Source organism: Tasmannia lanceolata, unplaced genomic scaffold (assembly GCF_043159265.1).
Source record: "Tasmannia lanceolata isolate RefF3 unplaced genomic scaffold, GAP_Taslan_0.1 ptg000015l, whole genome shotgun sequence".
Lineage (NCBI taxonomy): Eukaryota > Viridiplantae > Streptophyta > Magnoliopsida > Canellales > Winteraceae > Tasmannia > Tasmannia lanceolata.
In genome coordinates, this window is record NW_027518692.1 from 61388653 (window position 1) to 61408623 (window position 19971).

At 38.1% G+C, this 19971-nt stretch overlaps 2 protein-coding genes across 3 annotated transcripts; both read left to right on the forward strand.

Annotated features, from left to right (window-relative positions):
* Positions 1–429: 429 nt before the first annotated feature.
* LOC143846520 (uncharacterized) lies at positions 430–2138 on the forward strand. Its single transcript, XM_077354971.1, has one exon. The coding sequence runs from the start codon at positions 553–555 to the stop codon at positions 1987–1989; it is 1437 nt and encodes a 478-aa protein (XP_077211086.1). The 5' UTR covers positions 430–552; the 3' UTR covers positions 1990–2138.
* A 3474-nt stretch (positions 2139–5612) lies between these two features.
* On the forward strand, positions 5613–15660 carry LOC143892849 (glycolate oxidase 1-like). 2 transcript variants are annotated; one of them, XM_077397755.1, is made up of 12 exons: positions 5613–5769; positions 7164–7334; positions 9105–9229; positions 9567–9613; positions 11084–11161; positions 11322–11446; positions 12094–12160; positions 12256–12318; positions 12866–12935; positions 13028–13128; positions 14902–15006; positions 15199–15660. In XM_077397755.1, the coding sequence occupies exons 2-12, from the start codon at positions 7198–7200 to the stop codon at positions 15385–15387; spliced, it is 1107 nt and encodes a 368-aa protein (XP_077253870.1). In that variant the 5' UTR covers positions 5613–5769; positions 7164–7197; the 3' UTR covers positions 15388–15660. The 2 variants fall into 2 exon arrangements, with proteins under 2 accessions (XP_077253870.1, XP_077253871.1); XM_077397756.1 differs by having other exon boundaries at positions 5625–5769; positions 7118–7334.
* The last annotated feature ends 4311 nt before the right edge of the window (positions 15661–19971 follow it).

Here is a 19971-nt window from a genome sequence, read left to right on the forward strand (position 1 = left end):
CTCCTACACTCCTACCTACGTACATGCAGATAGAAAGAGACAGGGCTTCTTAGCTGACTTAATCTGGGTTATACAGACAAGACATGTATATATGCGGAAGTACGAGAGAGAGACCCGTCTTTTACTTGGCTTCTAGATTGGGCTGAGAGAGAGACGGGGGCGGGGGGATTCTTAGCTGAGTTAATCTGGGTTATACACACAACACATGTATATATGCTGTGTATGAGAGAGACCCATCTTTTACTTGGCTTCTGGATTGAGTTTTAGTGGCTTTTGCACGTCAATAATCTGGATTTAAAAAGGAAGACACATCTTTTACTTGCTGCAATAGACAAAAATGAAATATTCCATCCGACATGAAAATCAGGAAGAAGAGATAAACCCCTTCAGTCAAGGACCACTTCAATGCTTCCCAAATAGGAAACCAGGCAAACGACCAAAAAAAAAAAAGAGTGCCCATCAGTACTGAAACTCTGCTACACTACTTATACGCTGGAAAATGGACCCCGATCACCAGTTTAGTAGAGATTTTCCTTCTCTGTGACTTGTTCCATGTCTCCTCCTCTCCTTCTAGCCCTCTTCTTTTTGAGGATCCTTCTAGTGGGCTCAACAGCTGAGCAGAGTGCCATAAAAAATCTCACAGATGGTGCAAGTGGAATGGACAGTGAGGAGCTTTTGGGGTTGTTTGAGGTTGTGAGTGCCCTTCTAGAAAACCCCAACTGGCCTCAAATGCACCCACACCCTTGCACTGACACCCCATGGCCTGGTATCCAATGTGAAGTAGGCCAAGAAGAAGTGCCAATCTTTCATGTCACCAAGCTCCATATTGGCCCAGATATTGCCAACCCAGTTTGCAAAACCTCTGCCAAATTGTCAGAATCTCTGGTAAGGTTACCTTACCTCAAGACCCTCTCCATATTTAGTTGCTTCATCATATCAACAGTCACCCTCCCTCCATCTCTCTTTGGAACTTTCTCTTACTTAGAGCAACTTGTCATCAAATCCAATCCAAGTCTGTCTGGAGAGATCCCTCCTAGCTTAGCAGAGGTTTCCACCTTGAAAGTCCTCAGCCTATCTCAGAATAGCTTGCAAGGAAGAATTCCAAAGGAGTTTGGAAGGTTGGATAGTTTGATGCAGCTAGATCTAAGCTACAATGATCTGTCTGGTGAGATTCCCGATGAGATTGGAGGGTTGAGGAGTTTGACCATCTTAGACTTGAGCCAGAATGGGCTGCAAGGCCAGGTGCCCTACACTTTAGGGCAGCTTCAGTCCCTCCAAAAGATTGACTTGAGCTCAAACATGATTGTTGGAACAATACCTCCACATATAGGGATATTGTCTATGTTGGTGTTGTTAGATTTGAGCAACAACCTTTTAAGTGGGCCTATACCAGAGGCCCTTTCAGATTTGAAGGAGTTAGAATACTTTTTAGTAGAAAACAACCCTATAAACACAAGGATACCCATGTTTCTCGGGAGTCTTACGAAGTTAACAGTGTTGAGTCTGGCTGGATGTGGATTTTCTGGTCCAATACCCACATCCATTGGTTCATTAGCTCATCTCATTACTCTGTCATTGGATAGAAACAGGCTCAGTGGGACAGTTCCTCCAAATTTAGGGGCACTTCCAAATTTGAGCCAGCTAAATTTGAGCCAAAATCTGCTAAGTGGGGAGCTATCTTTCCCAGAGGAGTTTGTTAACAGGCTTGGGAAGAGATTGGATGTGAGAGGAAACAGTGGGCTTTGCACAAGACAAGATCAGTATAAGAACCTTTCTCTGAATCTAGATACTCCTCCTTGCTTGGATTCTGATAAACCTAGCAACAGGTCTTGGGATCAAGACTCAGGAACTGGTACTGATTATCAAAGATTGAAGCCATCTTTGTATGATGGGAAGGGGAATTCAAATGCATCAGTTGTGAAACAGAGGCTGATATTTCTTTGGTGCTTTGGTTCTAACCTTTTTGTAATTTTAATGGTATTTGTTTGATTTTTCTTGTTTTTCCTCCACTTCCATTGACAGGCCATTTTCTTTCTTTGTAATATGAAAAAGGAGACTCTATGGTTGCTATATTTGTATTTAGATTTGATGGTTCTGAAGTTTTAAAAGCTTTTATGAAGAGTCTTGATCTTTTCTTTCTTTTGCTTTAACTGTAGTACATCTTGCCTGATTTATGTCACTCCTCGAATAGCGCTGTTTGTTTTTATCTCTTGTCCTGGAAGAGAATAACTGGCAAGTATCTTCAAGATAGATAGCACTTAGATTAAAAGCATATACAAACTTGCATACAAGTACACGCGCGAGATCTTGTCTTTCATTGCTACTTCTTTTTGTTCTTGGCCAAAACTGCTAGTGGGGATTTTGGGATGTTCTGATTTTTGGAAGAATTACTAATGGGTTTTTTCCTTCTTATTTATGTAAATATTGGGTATGTGGTTTGAAAAGCCATATATGTCACAGTAGAAAAGTAAATAACAAGTTGCTCATAAATCGGCATGTGCAATCCTTGCATGATTTAGATGATATTCTAAATGTCATGTGTTGTCTTATTCGCCTTAATTAGTACTTTTTTCATGAAAGACAACATGACATTGGTTTTCATGAAAGACAACATGACGTTAGTTCCTTATGTGGTAAAGAGTATCCGTAAGGAGAGGTTGACTACTTAAGCTTCTCTAGGAGTATGGCATTGCTTTATGTAATATGTATGTATAGGTAGAGAAAGGATTATTGGGCGTGTGAGATGGAAGCTTGAAGTTATTTCTATTTTGCAGTAATGATTAGTGATAATTTTTTTGAATGAAATGATTAGTGGTAATTGAACCAAAATTTTCAATAGAAAGTGCTAAATAGCTTAATAAACATGATTCTTTTACCTGAGTAGATTAATTATACACCATTTTTTCCATTTTTGTAGTGGATTGCAATGGTCTGGCTCTAAAGTGTCCAAAGAATGCAATGTATTTTAGATCAGGGCAATCTCTCTCTCGCAATAACTTTTCTGGGTAACAATTTCTTATTTTATACAAGCTGCTGAGTCCGCAAAGGCAAACTCACAGTCAGCCACATACCCTTCTTTTTTATGCTTTTTGACGTCAATTCAGGGTATAGGGGTGGGAATCATCCTCCAGAGGGTGCGAATATATCATCACCCTAACTTTTTTATGAAAAAAACTGTGATACGGACTAGGTCGCTCCAGATGAGACACGGACTAAGTCGCTCGCATTACGGTGAATTTGCATCTTTACGAAAATAAACTCTAGTGCAGCAGATCCTAACTAAAATGCCAAAAGCTCTAAAGGTGATTGAACATGTTAGGCTAGGCACTTTAAACATGTCCCATACTAGGCTGGGTCCCACCTAGTCTTATACCTAAGGGGGGCACTTAGAACATTAACACATTATAGGAAAAAAAACAATACAGATGCTAATTTTAGGAGCCTTCCAATTTCAGATAACATAGTTTTCAACTGTTGGATTGCATCACTAAAAACTATCATACCTTTAAAATAAATAGTAACTGAGCCACATAACAGAGTAATTTTTCATTTCGTCCTTCCCAATCTCTCCACTTCCTTACATGTTCTTAATTCACGGTTTCTTTAACCTTCTTTCACTAGAAGGATCTAAAACACAGCAAATAGATCACGAGAAGCGAAAACCTAAACAACACCAACAGAATCAATGCAGCAAATCGAGAGAAAGACCAAAAGAAACGAGGTAAATAGATCGGAACGATACACTTGTACTCGAATTGCTGAAAATATTGGTTTCGAAACGCTAGAAGATGAGGTATATATATGGATCAGAGACCGACGCATGAGAAATCAATATGGAAAATAGAAAAATGTGAGTAAATTAAAGGAAACAATCAATACGGAGTCATGATTGTTTGGTCAATTGAGATAAGATCATAAGAGACGTTGAATTAATCTAATGGTATCGGGTAGATTGTAGGGTTCCTAGGGCTTCAAAAATAATCTCATTTGGATGATCAATGATCCCTACACAAAATAATCTCCATTGGATGATCCTAACACTTCAATCCATAGAGCTTTCTATATGGTATAGTTCACCTACAAATTAGAGGGTCAGGATCATATGATAGATATGGTTTTTGGGGCACCAATGTTTCTGTACCCCAAAAATCATCTTCACTGGATGAGCGTAACCCTCTAATTTGTAGATAAACTACACAGAAATCTCTATATATCTAAGAGTTATGATCATCCAATGGGGATGATTTTGGGGGACAAATGGACAATGTATTTACTTTGGGACCTAAGAACTGAATGCTCTGGATCTTTGAACAAGGTGAACACCTCACTGTATTTAACAAAATATAGGCTCACCCAGGAAGGGACCTAATACACACTGGGGCCACCTATTATATGTGGCACTACAGACATCATACAAAGCATATTATTTAGTAAATGAACGGTTCACTTGTTGAGCCTCAACTTAAATAGGTTGTGCCCCAAAAATCATCTCCATCAGATAACCCTAACTATCAATTGAATATGATGACACCTCATAAATATCTCTATGGTCACAAGAGTTAGGATCGTCTTAGGAAGATGATTTTTGGTGTCATGCCTATATACGTTAGGTCACAACAAATGAACGGTTCGGATCTTTGAAAGAGATAAACCATTCATGTCCAAGGAGGAGAGAGAGAGTACTGGTTGTGAGAATTAGTATGGGTGGAGCCTACCCTGTTCAATGATCTAAACAATTCAATTGCTGGCCCCACCAAGGGTTCATGAGAGAGAGCATTCCCGGTCGTGACTCGTGACACAATACTTCGACAGGTGAATTTATCACTCCACTTGTGATTATATCCCTCCAAATTAGCTATAATCATATCATTTCTATGTAAATCATGAAAGGAAAAAAAAATCCATGAAATTTTTTTCCATCAGAAATGTTTTTTCTCTCAATCCAAACTGGGCCCAAGTGCAATTTTTTTTTTTCCAACCACCTTTTAACCCACTGCCTCTCTCTTTCCTCGTTTGTCATATCCAAGGAATATCTACTAGGGAAGATGAGGCCTCTCTCACCACTCCAAATATCACATTAATAAATATGTACATGGTGCACATGGTTCGGTCCGGTGCGGTTTAAGGAGTTTTTTTTTTTAACCGAGCCAATCACATCGGTTTGGATAAAATCCAAACCGATCGCGGTGTTGGGGGGCTCTAAGGAGAAAAGGTGAATGTATTCTTTATTTTTGAATACAGGGAATTGATATAGACACCCATATTCTTTACTTGTGAATACAGGGAATTGATATAGACACACCTCCCTTGTTTAAATCACCCCTCTTCTCTTTGCAAATGATATTAACTTCCCTTAGATTTGATAATGACACAAAACCATTTCGTCTTTTCCTCCATTTCTCGGTTCGGTTCGATTAATTTTCGGATTAAAACTCTAAAATTGTGAACCGATAAAATTCTAAACCGTGACCGACCCAATGCCGAGAAAAACCGAACCAAACCGAAAGGCCCGGTTGAGTTCGGTTTATCGGTTTTGCCGGTTTTTTGTGCAGCCATATACGTGCATATATAGCCTTCTGAATTTGTATTTTTCTGAGTTTTCTGATGGCTTCTTTTAGCCTTTTGACTAACCTTCCCAAGCTACGACCTTCTCACACGCCTCGAGAAACTCATCCATTTATATGTAAATTTCTCTCAGGAATCCCTACCCATTTGTCTTCACGTGGTCTCGGTTTCTCGTCATTCCCTCTCCTGCTCAGAGAAGCTGAGGTCTGTTTTCTATTTTTAATTTGAGGGTTTGTGTCTATTTCTGTTTATTCATCTGGGTTTAGTGGATACTTTTATGTTTCTATGTTGGGTTGTGTTAGAATGTTACTTAAGAGTTTAGTGTTTGGGTATGAGTATATTTTCAATCAGGGGATGGGTCTTTTATGTGATTCATGTGGGTTTTAGAGGACATGATATATTGATATGAGAGTGTGTAATGTTTACTTGTTAAGCAGATTTTCAATCTAATGGTGGATAGTTTTGTGTAATCTCTAACTGAGTTTTATTAGAGCTGTCTGGGACAGAGCATTCTGTTTCTTTTTATCTGGGTTTGAGCTGATCCTTAGCATTGGATTTGCATATTTGTGTTTTTCCTATTATGGGTTCTTGTAGAAATTAATCTCAGGCTGTGTGTTTCTATGTTTTTTACTTGTGGATCTGCAAAGTTGTATCTCAGGCAGTCTATTTGTATCTTTTTGCATGTCTGTTTTATCAGAAATTGATCTGCTGTTTTCTTTTCTTGTTGGATTGTGCAGATTTTCAATCGCACTCTGTGTTTCTAGTTTTTTTTTTTGTTTTTGTTTTTGTGGCTTTTAAGTTTTAACAAAGTAGATCACCCATGTCTAATTCTTTTCTTTTCTTTTTCATTTTCAAGAGGGTTTTATCAAATCCTGATATACGTGAACATTGCTGTTTCTGTCATGCAGTTTTGTGTAAATATTCAATTTTAGGCTATGTATCTTCATTCTTTTGGTGTGGGTTCAGCACAATTTAATATCACATTCTATTTTTTTTATTCTTCGAGATGAAGTGTCTATATTTTATTTTTCTTGTGGGCTCAGCTGATTTTCGATTTTAGGCTGTGCATTTTCAGCTTTTTTTTGTAGGGCTTTAGCATGATACAATTTATATCTGTCTTCTTCTTTTTTATGTTGAATTGTATCAAAACTTATGAAGATTCAGTAGAATCTGAGGCGAAGTGAAAACTGGCTTTCGTTCAGTCATGGGGCTTGACTAGGTTTTGGTTCTTTCTATTTGTTTTTGTTTTCTACTTCTCTTCTCTACCCCTTTCCCCTTTTTTTGGTGGATTTGTCTAGATTTTGATGTGAGGCTATTTTCGTTTTCTCTTCTCCTAGCATTGCGAATTTCTGCTTTCAGACTTTGTTACATTCTCATTTAGTACATATGATCAGAATAAAAAATTCAGACATGGGTTTCTGTTTTGATTTTCTTGTTGGTTTGACTATCTGTTCTTGTGGGGTGTGCAAAATTTGATCCTGGACAGCATTTTTCATTTTGTTAGTTTTGAAGATTTGATTAGAGAGACTGTATTTTTGCTTTTACTCTTCAGGGGTTTGAGCAGATTTTGATCTATACAAATGCAAAATTTATTTCAGACTGTTTGGGAAGGGCAAATAGTCGATTGCCAATATGGAGATAACCAATGTTATGGAGTACGAGGCTATTGCCAAGCAAAAACTGCCAAAGATGGTGTACGACTACTATGCATCAGGTGCAGAGGATCAATGGACTCTCGAGGAGAACAGAAATGCATTTTCAAGGATCTTGTAAGCTTTTTTTTCCAACCTTCATGCTCCACTACTGTAATATTTTCTATCTCGGCAAGTAAATCATCGCTCAATCTTGATTTACCCAATTTTCAGATTTGTAAGTCATGGTTTCTGGGAGCATGATGCAATTTATCATAGAAATAAAATCTAAGAGTCGATGGGTAGCCCTTGGTAATAGATATCGATAAGATAATTCAAATCTAGGATCTATTTAAAAGTAAATTACCACAAAAAGATCATATGAACTCACCTTTTTCTTCAATAATAAACTAGAAATATAAAAATTACAGCCAAAATAAATCAGACCTAGGTTGATTACAACCTTATAAAAAAAGACTCATTTAGAACCCTATAACTAAAACAAAAAGTCACTTTGATACTAACGATAGGCCACATCCATGCTAAAACTTGTCTTAAGAATAATAGCCTTTTCCTTCTTTGGATAATGTCGCTAGTCCAATTATGAGTCATGAACAATCCCCATCTTGCCTCTCTTTGTACATTTGTAGCAACCTCTAGATGCTCCATTCTGCGCACATGTTGATCTACTTCATCTTTAGCCTCAACATAAAGTTGTATTACCTTAGTCAAGTGTTCTTGAAAAGAATTTTCCGTCAAGTTCTCCCTTTCTTGCTCCCAATAGCAAGGACAAAGATGCTTGATGTTGAAGCTGTTACTAACACTCAAATCCGGATGCAGCTTCACCTTATTGGCATTGCCATTAATCTTCAAAACTTCCCAAAGACCATTCTTAGGCTTGATTTTATAATACTCACCACTAGGATGCCTTTCTTTTTACAGATACACCCATACTTCGTCACCAACTTCAAAAACAAGCTCTCAGTGATGACGATCAACCTTCTCCTTCTACTTTGCACAGCTTGCCTCAATGTTAGCTCTCACCAAAACTTCTATAATCTCTTGCACCAGTCCATCCACCCACTATTAACTTCCCATCTCCACCATCAACCTCCCTAATCATCACTTTAACCGTCGCAATCTTCGTCCAGCCTCACATCAACTTTTGCTTACCCATAAATTCCATATTCCTCATGCCCATGACTGTCAAGAAAACCCTCAACCTGTAACCTTTCCCCACCTGCAACATAAATCCCTCTTTTTCCTAAAGCCTAGATGTTATATCTCTGCATCTGTCCTATCATTACAGATCTGTACAACCTTTCTAAACCCTTACCAATCACCCTGAAACCTAATTTCTTTGTTTCCTAAGCCTGCCCAGTAATTGCCTTGGTTTAAGATTGCTCATATACACTTAAGAGTTGACGGTTCATCCATATCAGTCTTTTATTTACACTATTGCCTGCACAAAAGTTTATCCATTACCTATTCCATATTGAGGCTGACCTTCCTCTCAAAAATAATCTACTGTCTTGGTACCCCTGATGCATCAGTCATACTCTCTGTTTAACGTATTGTTTTTTATTTACCTTATAAGGTAACTTTTTGCACCATCATGCTCTCTTTTTTTTGTACCAAGAGGCATGATGCCCAGTCTAGTGATACAACAGTAGACCTTACTACCCACCAAGAATAAAGTGAAATAGTATGTTCATGGAGACATTTTATAAGTGGGGAGTCATAGTTGTCATCTTTTAGCTTGCGTTAGGTCTTTCAACTGATATGAACACTGCCATTGCTGCTCATGCCTTTATGAAGCATTTTTTCTTTGACCCAAAACACCTGTCTGTGTTTCACTTAATCCTGTGCTTAAACTCTATTAAACATGCTTTTTTGCTTATGCGATAGGTTTCGGCCTCGAATACTTATTGATGTGAGCAAGATAGATATGACCACTACTGTCTTGGGTTTCAAGATATCTATGCCCATCATGATTGCTCCCACTGCAATGCAGAAAATGGCCCACCCCGAAGGTATGCCATTTCATTAAGCTCTTTCATATTTGTACTTTGTGCCAAGTTTTAAAGCTTGTGTGTCAGACTTGATAAGGCTCTGCATCCAAGTCGACTGAAAACTGAGTTGAGTGCTCAATCGAGTCCAAAAAGGTTATGCTATAATCTGATTTTTCAGGTGCTGAGTATTCAATTGAGTTTTCTGGGTTCTGAGCCGTGGATTTACTCCCTTAGCTCGACCTGAGTTGATTCTTCAAGATTTTTTAAAATGTCACATTGAGTTTCTAAACACTGTTTTGGACCAAGTATGCCGAAAAAATAAGCTGTGCCTAAACAAACATCTAATTTTCTGCTCCAGGGGAGTACGCAACGGCAAGAGCAGCATCAGCAGCTGGGACAATTATGGTGTATTATCTCACCTTTATGTTTTGGTGATGTGGTTTCTATAAGTAGGATTGGATAGGTTCTTCTTTTCTTTTCTTTTTCCTTTTTTTGAATGGTAGTAGGATTGGATAGTTAAGCATCTGAAGCTCGCAGAATCGGAAAAGCCGTTACTGTTTCAAGACTCCCTAAGTCAATAGTTGACTCACCCAAGTCGACTCCCTTTTACCTTGGCCGAGTTTTTGTTCAAGTCCTTGCATTGTTCTACAGCCTCTACCAAATCAATCAAAACACATATGACTCCCAAGTCATGACTGTGTCAACTGAGTACTCTTCCGTGCCTAGTCGACTAGGATTTCATTTGGCCTCGTTTCGACTTGCATCCATGATTTGAAACACTGGCAGTGATTGCTTCCATATAAATCTTGTCAGAAACACCTTCATTCTCCTTTTGTCAAGGAGCCTCCATATTTTACCTGCAAAATGTGACTAATACTTGTGAAATTACGTAGTCTGTTACTATGATAGTTATAATTGACTTAAGTGTAGTGTATTTATGAGCAGGTTCATACCGGAACATGATGGTTTGGTATCTCATCCTTTTATGATTCATGTGGTGTTGTCTAAATTAATTGTGGATAAGAAATCATCAAGTTATTGAACTTCATGTGGTCAAGTTGTCCATCTCAATCTGGTCAAACAAGTATTCTGTCAAGATTAAATTCGAGAGTGCATACTTTCCCCTTTGTTCATTCAAAAGTAAACCTTTTTCAGTAAGAATATCAGAATCAACAATTTATACCCGCATGTATTATGCAGCACCAAAATTCTATTAGTTAAAATGTACATGATTATAAAGAAGCCTCTACATAAACAGGTTTCTTCTACAATTCTATTCGATTATCTTCTCTGATTTATAGTATTTATTAAAGGCGTGTTTGGCTGACCTGAGCTTTTTTTTTATGGAAAATTCTGTTTCCTTTAAAAAAAATTCCCAGGAAATGAAAAAATCAGTTATAGCATGGATTGTGTTTTTCAAGGCTTTCTCATGACAAAATTTATGCGAAAAATAATTTTACCGAAACAGTGTACCTAAAAAATGGGTTGCCAAACTTCAAAATTTTTGATTTTCACATAAATCAATTTATGTTTTGCTTACTTCTAATTTATTGGCTCTTGCCATAGGTTGCTGGCATGCATGCACATGACTCTCTAGATGAATATTGATAAGCTACTTACCAACTATGGTAAATACTATCTGTGAAAGTTTATATGATCCAATGCTAAACCCCTATAAGATTCATAGTATTCTTATGACAAGTGACTTCTAATCTATGATTCGATGTTCTGTAAGTACCCTTACATAGGATCTCAGTGTGTTCAATCACTGATCTGTAATTCTCCATTTTGTATCAACGCCTATGATTCAATTTCTTTGGTGATTGCTATATGCAATGTTATATTTGCATTACTCTATTTGGATGGTTGTCACAGACATTGTCATCATGGGCTACGTCCAGTGTTGAAGAGGTTGCCTCGACAGGGCCTGGTATTCGCTTTTTCCAGCTCTATGTAAGTGCTTGACCCTGTAATATTTTACATATGTTGTTACTATTGGCAGACCTATGTGCCAAGATTAGCATATCTTTTCCTGTTCACTTGTCCTCATGCATAAAATTTTCTCTTTCATAACATTTTCTCTTTCCTCAAAGACCATCCTGCCTGTTGTTAGGTCTTGAAGGATAGGAATGTAGTTGCACAGCTTGTTAGACGAGCTGAAAGGGCTGGATTCAAGGCAATTGCTCTCACAGTCGATGCTCCGAGACTTGGCCGTAGGGAAGCAGACATAAAGAACAGGTGAGTGCATTGATGGTTACTCTTTTTTTTTTTGGATGACATAGGGTATCCCACGCCAATTTTTAGGGCCGAACTATTCCCTACAGATGTGCGCAATCACCCGTAAACCACTCACATTGGGTAAAGCCCAGGGGGATTGAACTTGCGTCAATGGGAAGCATACCCATAACTTTAAGACAAAGAGCCACACCTGTGCGGGTTTAAGTTCAACTGGATTAACAGTAATAAAAATGAAAAAAAAAGAAAAAAAAATGGTGGACCTGAACTTTACATGCTACAATGCCTATTGGCACCACAATTTGATATATGCATAGTTTAACATCTCAATGAGTGAAGCCAAAAGTTAGCAGAGTCGAGTTGGTTAAGATTCTAGAGTCTAGACACATTTCCCTTCAACTTGGTTTTGATTTTATCAGGTAATAACTTGACGAAAAATTTGCTTTTGATTTTATCTACCAATAACTTGACAAAAAATTGGTCCAAAACTCAAAAAATTGAAAGAATCCAGGACTACTTGCTTTGAACTTTCTTGAAAAGAATTGAAAGCTTGAAAAACTTTGTTGATTCAAGTCTAGGCTTGAGTTTTTAAACCTTGGATGTACGTTACATCACAGTGAGCGTATTGACTCCTAAATTGTTTGAACCAGATTTACTTTACCTCCATTTTTAACATTGAAGAACTTTGAGGGGTTGAAGCTTGGCCATATGAATAAGGTCAGTGGCAAACGAGAGTTCAAAGGCAATTAATTAGATTTGACAGTTTTCCACATCCAATCTTTCTCATTGCGATTTTTTGGTTGGTGATGCAGTCAGATGACTCGGGTCTGGTTTCATATGTTGCTGGCCAAATTGATCGGTCTCTAAGCTGGAAGGTATGTAGGGAGGATTAAGAATCGTGACTTGGACTTACCCAGTAGGGCCAAAAACTCATAATTTGGGCCGGTTAATCAGTTGCTTGGGCAAGTCAAATTCTTTTCATTTGATTTGAGACAAATAAGCATATAAAACTGAAAACAATAGAATAAGAAAAAAAATATTTGGAATTTTGAGAATATTTACTTTCAAAAATTCCTTTAGGATCATGGCCATTAATTATTCTGCCATTTTTGTTCTTTTTCTTCAAGAATAGTCCACTTAGGGATCATCGTTGTTATCGATCACAAAATGTCATACGTTTACTTCATCCTCACCAGCTAGTTAGACACTCAATAAAGATTCCTTAATTTGAGAGATTTTTACATAGTTAAATTAAACTAATAAATTTACGACTAATTACTGTAAGTTAATAAAACCAAAAATTAAAAAGGCAGTTATCCTCTGAATGTTTGAAATCAAAGGATTATAACAACATTGAGAAATTTCAAGCAAGATGATTAAATATCTTTCTAAGAACACCTTCTGGGTTTGGACTTTGGACAGGACATGAAGTGGCTACAGACAATCACGAATTTGCCAATTCTGGTGAAGGGTGTTCTGACTGCTGAAGATAGTAAGCATTTAGTTATAAGTTTTAACTCTTCCTTTCATATATTTTCTTCTGATTGATGAGTTTCCACATAACATTCTATGGTGATCATGCAGCTAGAATTGCCATCCAAACCGGTGCAGCTGGTATCATCGTCTCAAATCATGGAGGACGTCAACTTGACTATGTTCCAGCAACTATCAGTGCTTTAGAAGAGGTACATTGCTTGCTCCTTACATTATGAAGAGGTTTTCCTTTTTTTCTATGGGTGAAAACTTAGTTTTCATCGGAATTAGAATTTCTTAAGGAATAATAAGCTACTCCTTGTAAAGCGTACTGGGTTCCCATAAACACTTCTCCCAGATTTCAATGAAAGCACATGATTTTTACCGGTATTTATAAACTCAGACTCGGATGAGAACCCTGCCAAGTTAAAAACAAACAAGTCGACTTGGACGAGTCAGTGATTGATATCGTCAATGTTTTCAAAGGATTTTTTTTTATGAGTCAATAAGTCTAAACTCGGACTGGGAGAACTCGGCCAATGTAAAACCTAGTCAACTCGAGGGAGTATATGATTGATTTGGGGACCTTTTAAAGTTTAAACAATGATTTTTACTGTGGCTCTTTCTAACGTGACAGATTATTTCTTAAACAATTACTATGTCAGAAACACTTGTCAGACATTTACTTTGCACATGTTTTGTTAGGACTCTTCGGATGAAGCCTTCACGTTTTTTATTCGTTGTTCCTTATTCGCATGATTGTATAATGGGATTTGCTACCATCCATCGCAGAAGGCATTTCACGGATGGTCTGTTGCATGTCAGAGCAGCCACACAGGTTCACTTTTCAGCAGATTTTGTCTTCATTCATGAGGTGGATGCTCTGACATGCAAGTATGCAACAGACCATCTGAGAAATGCCTTATGCGATGGACGCTAGCAAATCCCATGTATAATATTTATGCCATAGTTGCCGGAAACTCCTTGGGAGGGTGGGAAACTCGTTTCCCCATTTCGGAAACATTTTTGAAACATGATAAAAAAAATTGGAGAAATGTTTCCGAAACGCATGGGAAACTTATGTAAATCATGTGTGTAACGCGTGATAAACGTATGCAACACTCGTAGATGTGAAACAACCAGTTACTCCAAAAGCTTAAACTGTTGGAGATGGCGTTATTTAATCTTTTATACTTTTACTCTCCCCCTCACGTGTGGCCCCTCTTTTAGTTTTGGCCTACACGTGGCACATGTGGCCCCTTCTTTTGTGTTTGGCCAGTGCATGTGGATTTTTGCTATCCAGGAGGTTTGAACTCGGGACCTTTGGCTTTGATACCATGTGAAACAGCCGGTTACTCCAAAATCTTAAGCCGTTGGAGATGGCATTATTTAATCTTTTATACATTAACAGTAGAAAATGCATTTGAAACATGTAGGAAACATGTGTGGAACTTACAAAAATCATTTTGGAAAAAAACACCGAAAATTGTGGAATGGATATTAAAAAAGAAAACAAGAGCATATATTGTAATAAAAATAAAAATAAGAAAAATTCAAATAGAAATTTGAAATTAACAAAATTTAAATCTACAAAACCACATATTCCATGTTTTCCTTTGTGTTTCATGTGTGTTTTTTCAGTCGTTTCCAAAGCACTTCTAATGCGTTTCCTAAGACGTTTCTCATATTTTATATCGTTTTCTCGTTTTCTGTTTCCCTTATATTTTTTTTTCATGTGTCCCATTTCACGTCCCGAATTCGTTTCCCATCCTGGTAACTATGATTTATTCAGTTCTAATATATTATATCTTCCACTTATACCATAAAACTTCATTGACATGTCAGCATGTCGGACTCTTTAATTGTTACCATGTTGAACACTTCATGCCCATATCTTAGTCACTTTATTGAGGCAGTGGCCATGGAGTTAATATAACTTGTCTAAGAAAGACACATTATTGATTCTCAAGAAATGGCAACTTTAGGTTGTTAAAGCTGCACAAGGCCGAGTTCCAGTATTTCTGGATGGTGGGGTTCGTCGTGGAACTGATGTCTTCAAAGCATTGGCACTGGGAGCTTCTGGTATATTTGTAAGTAACACTCACATTACTGTTTTCAACTTACTACACCACTTCTTTTTTTCACCCATTTCACTGTGTAGTTGCGTAAACCTTCAAATTGGGGTGCTAGTCCCATTTCAAAATCTCATGCTTCTTACACACTACTGGTCTTAAAATAGTTTCTCTTCTGGTAACTGAGTTTGGTTCTATTCTTGGTCTCAGATTGGAAGGCCTGTGTTATTCTCTCTGGCGGCTGAAGGCGAGGCAGGTGTGAGAAAGGCGCTCCAGATGCTGCGTGACGAGTTTGAGCTGACGATGGCCTTAAGTGGGTGCACCTCACTGAAGGAGATAACTCGCAACCATATAGTTACTGAATCGGACTTTCTGCGCACCACAGCCAGCAGGTTATAAGTACTCAACTTGAAGGTCTGTCATTGGGAAAACTCACATCAGATTCCATCAGTCTACAAATACCTTGAAAATTTTAAGCATTTGTAGTGATGATGGATGCTATTTTCATAAATGGACATTTCCTCCACTGTAAAGTTTCTTTTAACCAAAACTTGTTTGCCTTAAACAAGCAAAAAAATCTGGTTGCATGAACCTTGTACCAAGGCTACTGCTCCCAGCTTTGAAATTCCACAACTAGGAGAATCTTTGGGTCTTGAAACAGGATATTTTGTACACTATTCCTACCTTCTAGCACTTTCATGAAAATTTCAAATTCTGCACCACCCAGAACGGTCAAGATGATAGCCAGTAGATTACATTTTTAAACAGCATTGCATTCTGATTCCCACCCTGTTGTTTTCGGATCTAGATTGTTATATTAACTACACATGATTCCCACCCTTTTGTTATAGCATTCTGATTCCCACCCATAAAGCCGGCGAAAACCCTTTTTCGCCACCCCATGCACAAGCTTTTTGTTTTTGTTTCTCTCTCTTTTTTCTTTTTTTTATAGTAGAAGACTTCCGCATTGTTCTTAGATGAACTACATGTGAGGAAATGAGGAATCAAAGGAGAACAGAGAAACAAAGAAGGGAATGTCGTATTCTTTATAGAGTGATTGGAGAAGACTCAATATTCTTAACAAGGAAGAATTTTGTTTCTACCAAACATGGGGGCAGAAAAGAGCTTCCTTTCTGTTTAGAATGAATGCAAGCTTTGCATTTCCTTACATATTGCAGTAAAATAGGGAAATTTTATGGTGCCCGCTCTTATACTAGCGGGGCATCTGCCTTTGATATTTGATCCAAAAGCAGCCCCTTAAAAAGTTGAAAAAGTGGGCTTCTTTTGGATCAAATATCAAGTTGGATGCCCCGCCAATGTACGTGCCCGAGCGGGCACCATATAAAAATCTCGGTAAAATAAAAGCCCCCTCCCTTATCTTCATTCATACTTCTTGTCCAACAACTTTTCAAGTTTGCAAAAAATGATGTTGGCACATCTACCGGGACTTTGGTTCGTCATTACTTTGATCAGTAGATCAATCTTGTTCATCAAAATATTAAGGGAGATGATATTAGCACAACCATGTTTTACAGATTGCCCAAGCTCAGCTTGACTTTTCTTTTTTAATCGGCTTGCGACAGCTTTTTAGGAACTGTAATGACCTTTGACAACTCTTTAAATAACAAGAAACAAGATGCTTTAGGGCCCGTTGCCGAGAAGATTTTGATTTGGATTTCTCACATTTGCTGCCATTTTTGCATTGTAATTTGGATCGGATCAAATTCCTAGATTCCTAATTCAGCAGCTGACAGTGAAAAAAAATCAGATTTCTAAATTTGCTGTGGAAATAAGAAATTGGAAATCCACAAATCTGGCAGTTTCCTTCACCCTCTTTGCTCCTCAACCTCTCCCCTCCAGTAGGAAGCACCCCCTTCCCTCTCTGTCTCCCTCTACATGAGCTGCCGGATATAGTCAATTTGTATTCAAAACTCAATTCCAAATCCAAATACAAAATGGGAAGTATCCAAATGGGTGAAATTGTGAAAAATAGCTGTGCTGGTATCATTTCCTAAAATTGATGATCACTCTTGTTGAGAAAAACACAAAATCCACCCCTATGATTAAGGATGATCAAGAAAGCATTGAGCTCTGTTTCTTTTGACGTAAAATGGGCATTTTATATGGTGAGTGCTATTGAATTCCGTTATTTTTCAAAAAAAAAAAAAAAAAAAAACAGTGGGGCCCACTTCAGAAGATGATCCGAATCATTCATTTGTTGAGCCACAACGTAAATAGGCTGTACCCCATAGTTCATTTCCATAGGATGGTCCTATCCCTCTGATCTGTAGAAGAACATAACATTCTAGAAATGGAGTTGATTTTTTTGTTTTTATTTGAAGAACTGGAGTTGATTTATGGGGTACAGGTTATTTACGGTTTGGATCATCCTATGAAGTGGGGCCACTGTACTTTTTCAAAAGTACTGGTCTTCACGTTACACAACGTATAAAAACTCAGATGATCGGATGCGATCGGTCACAAGTGGGCTAGACCACATGATCATGTGTAGGTGTGTTCTAATGGTCAAGGTGCCATCTAGACTGTAAGATCGCGTGGCAACGATAGACCCATTGGGGTGATCTAGACTACAGGATAGGCCTAAAATTTGCCAATGAGGTAACTTTCGGGCTTGTCCGACTACATACAAGCTTCCGAGACAAGGATCAGAGACCAGAAATTTACTTCGGTTACATGAGAAAGCGAACAAAACTTGGCTTAGAACAGTTTGGAGGAAGTTCCTCCAGTACCCTCTAATAGCAAGGGGATGTGGAAATATCAAATTCATGGCTATTACACTATTAGCAAGAGGTCTGGATAAGGGTGTCAATTTTAGCTCGGGCTCGGAAGCTCGCTCGAGCTCGGCTCGAATCCTTAATGAGCCGAGCCGAGCCGGCTCGCCAGGCTCGTTAAGCTTAACGAGCCTGGCCCGATTAGGCCAGGCTCGGCTCGGCTCATTAAGGCTCGTTAAGAATTTAATATATATATATATATATATATATATATATATATATATATATATATTATTAATATATACACTAAAAGGGTTGTCCAGGGAGTGAAAGGGGGAGGCAAAATATGTCACTTCATTTTTGGAATCCCATTTGTTACTTGGACCACCCCCCATAATGTAAAAAAAGTAGTCAAATTACACTAGATAGGGCTGTCCAGGGAAGATGAGGGGTGTGAACTTAATATAACCCGTGCTCGGTAAGGCTCGCGAGCCTAGTTCAAGCCCGAGCCGAGCCGAGCCTGGCCAAGCTCGGCTCGTTTACACCCCTAGGTAGGTCTGAGGAACATCCTCCAAACGGATCAGAAGCCAAGTTTTATTCAAAGCGAACAAAACTTGGCTTCAGAACAGTTTTATTCTCTACTAAGGGCCAAACAAAAGTCAGCCTTGGCAATAAAAAAGGGGAACATTTTTTTAGGGAAATGTTATCAGCACTACTGTATTTTGATGAGGGCACTCATCACTTTATTAAAAGTACGGTATGGCCCGCACCATAGGATGATCCAAACCGTATATTAGATGGGCCATAGCCTAAATAGGAAGTATGGCCCATTTCCATTGCACCCACAAAATTGGCTGATCTTGGCCGATAGATCCATCAATCCTTAATTATCTTTGATCCAAGAAAAGAACCATTGAATTTTTGTAGCCTTACCTTACGGACGGGATGCCCTTTCGGCAAAGGATTGAGACCATGTGGGTTATCTGTTGATGGACAACAGGACCAACGGTGTATGATTTTGTATAAAAAATCAAACTATCATATTCATGTCTTTACCTGAAAGTTTGTCTTTCTTCTCTTTCTTTGTCCTCTAGAATCTTAAACTTCGCTTTCTCTCAGTCGTTTTCTTCATTTGCAGTTATCATTTTTTGTATCAATAGTTTTGTAGGATTTAGCATTAGAGGCTGGGGCATATTCAATATAACCGCGTGTTGCTAGCATTCCTCTAGTATAAAAATCCACTCGTAATGGTTCTATTGATGGATTACCTTTAATTAATGTGAAGCTCAATGTTAGAATATGTGAGATCTCATGGTCGGATTGGGTTGAAATTTCACCGTTGGATCATCATGGTCGTAGATTAGGCAGTTCGGTTAAAGGGGGTATACCAGGTAGATTAGGCAACTAGATTTGATTAGTAATTAGGTAACATGAAATCTACCCTAATTACTAATCAAATCTAGTTGCCTAATCTAGCTGGGTTACCCCCTTTAACCAAACTGCCTAATCTACCACCATGATGATCCAACGGTGTAATTTCAACCCAATCCGACCATGAGATCTCACATATTCTAACATTGCACGCATGGTTGTTTTAAGCATAATTCCACGTTTTTTTCCTTCTACCTTGTGAAAAGGTGGCTATAGTACTTGCCTCCGTTTTTCTCATACCTCCCTTGTCAAAAAGAAGCTCTTTTCTTCGGATTCTTTGTACACTCCCAAACTTTCGTCTCCTCCTTTTGTTTCTGTTTTCAAGTTTAAGACGAATGCTAATTATTTCATCTTTCCCAAGTAGGCATAAAATCAACAAAAGTGGTTCTTAATGGGCACAAAATCAAGCTCTAATCTCCTCCTTTTGTATCTGTTTCCAGGTTAAGACGAATGCTAATGATTTTATCTTTCCCAAGTACCCACAAAATCAACAAAAGTGGCTCCAATCACATTAAAAACACTAGGAAAGATGTTACAAGTAATTAAAAAAAGTTTACCTAGACAAAAGCATGACAATATGTTCAAACACGTGCCTGGGCATGTGTAAGTTCATGCATGCTCGCAGGCATCTGTTGCGTGCATAATGTGAGTATCGGTTTCTTAAGGCCCTGTTCCTTCTAGATTTTTAGAAATGAATATGAGTCCAAAGGTGATAATCACTTTTGGACTCAAAATCATAAGGCCTTGTTTGTATTGGATTTCTAAAAATGACTGCATTTCCACACCCGTTAGTTTGTCTTTCTTGAAAATGACAAACAAA

Coding starts and splice junctions, on each gene's coding strand:
- LOC143846520 (XM_077354971.1), top strand. CDS start 553: ATGTCTCCTCCTCTCCTTCTAGCCCTCTTCTTTTTGAGGATCCTTCTA.
- LOC143892849 (XM_077397755.1), top strand. CDS start 7,198: ATGGAGATAACCAATGTTATGGAGTACGAGGCTATTGCCAAGCAAAAA. Junction 11,447..12,093: donor GAAGCAGACATAAAGAACAG/GTGAGTGCATTG, acceptor TGTTTGAACCAG/ATTTACTTTACCTCCATTTT. Junction 12,319..12,865: donor ATCGGTCTCTAAGCTGGAAG/GTATGTAGGGAG, acceptor GACTTTGGACAG/GACATGAAGTGGCTACAGAC.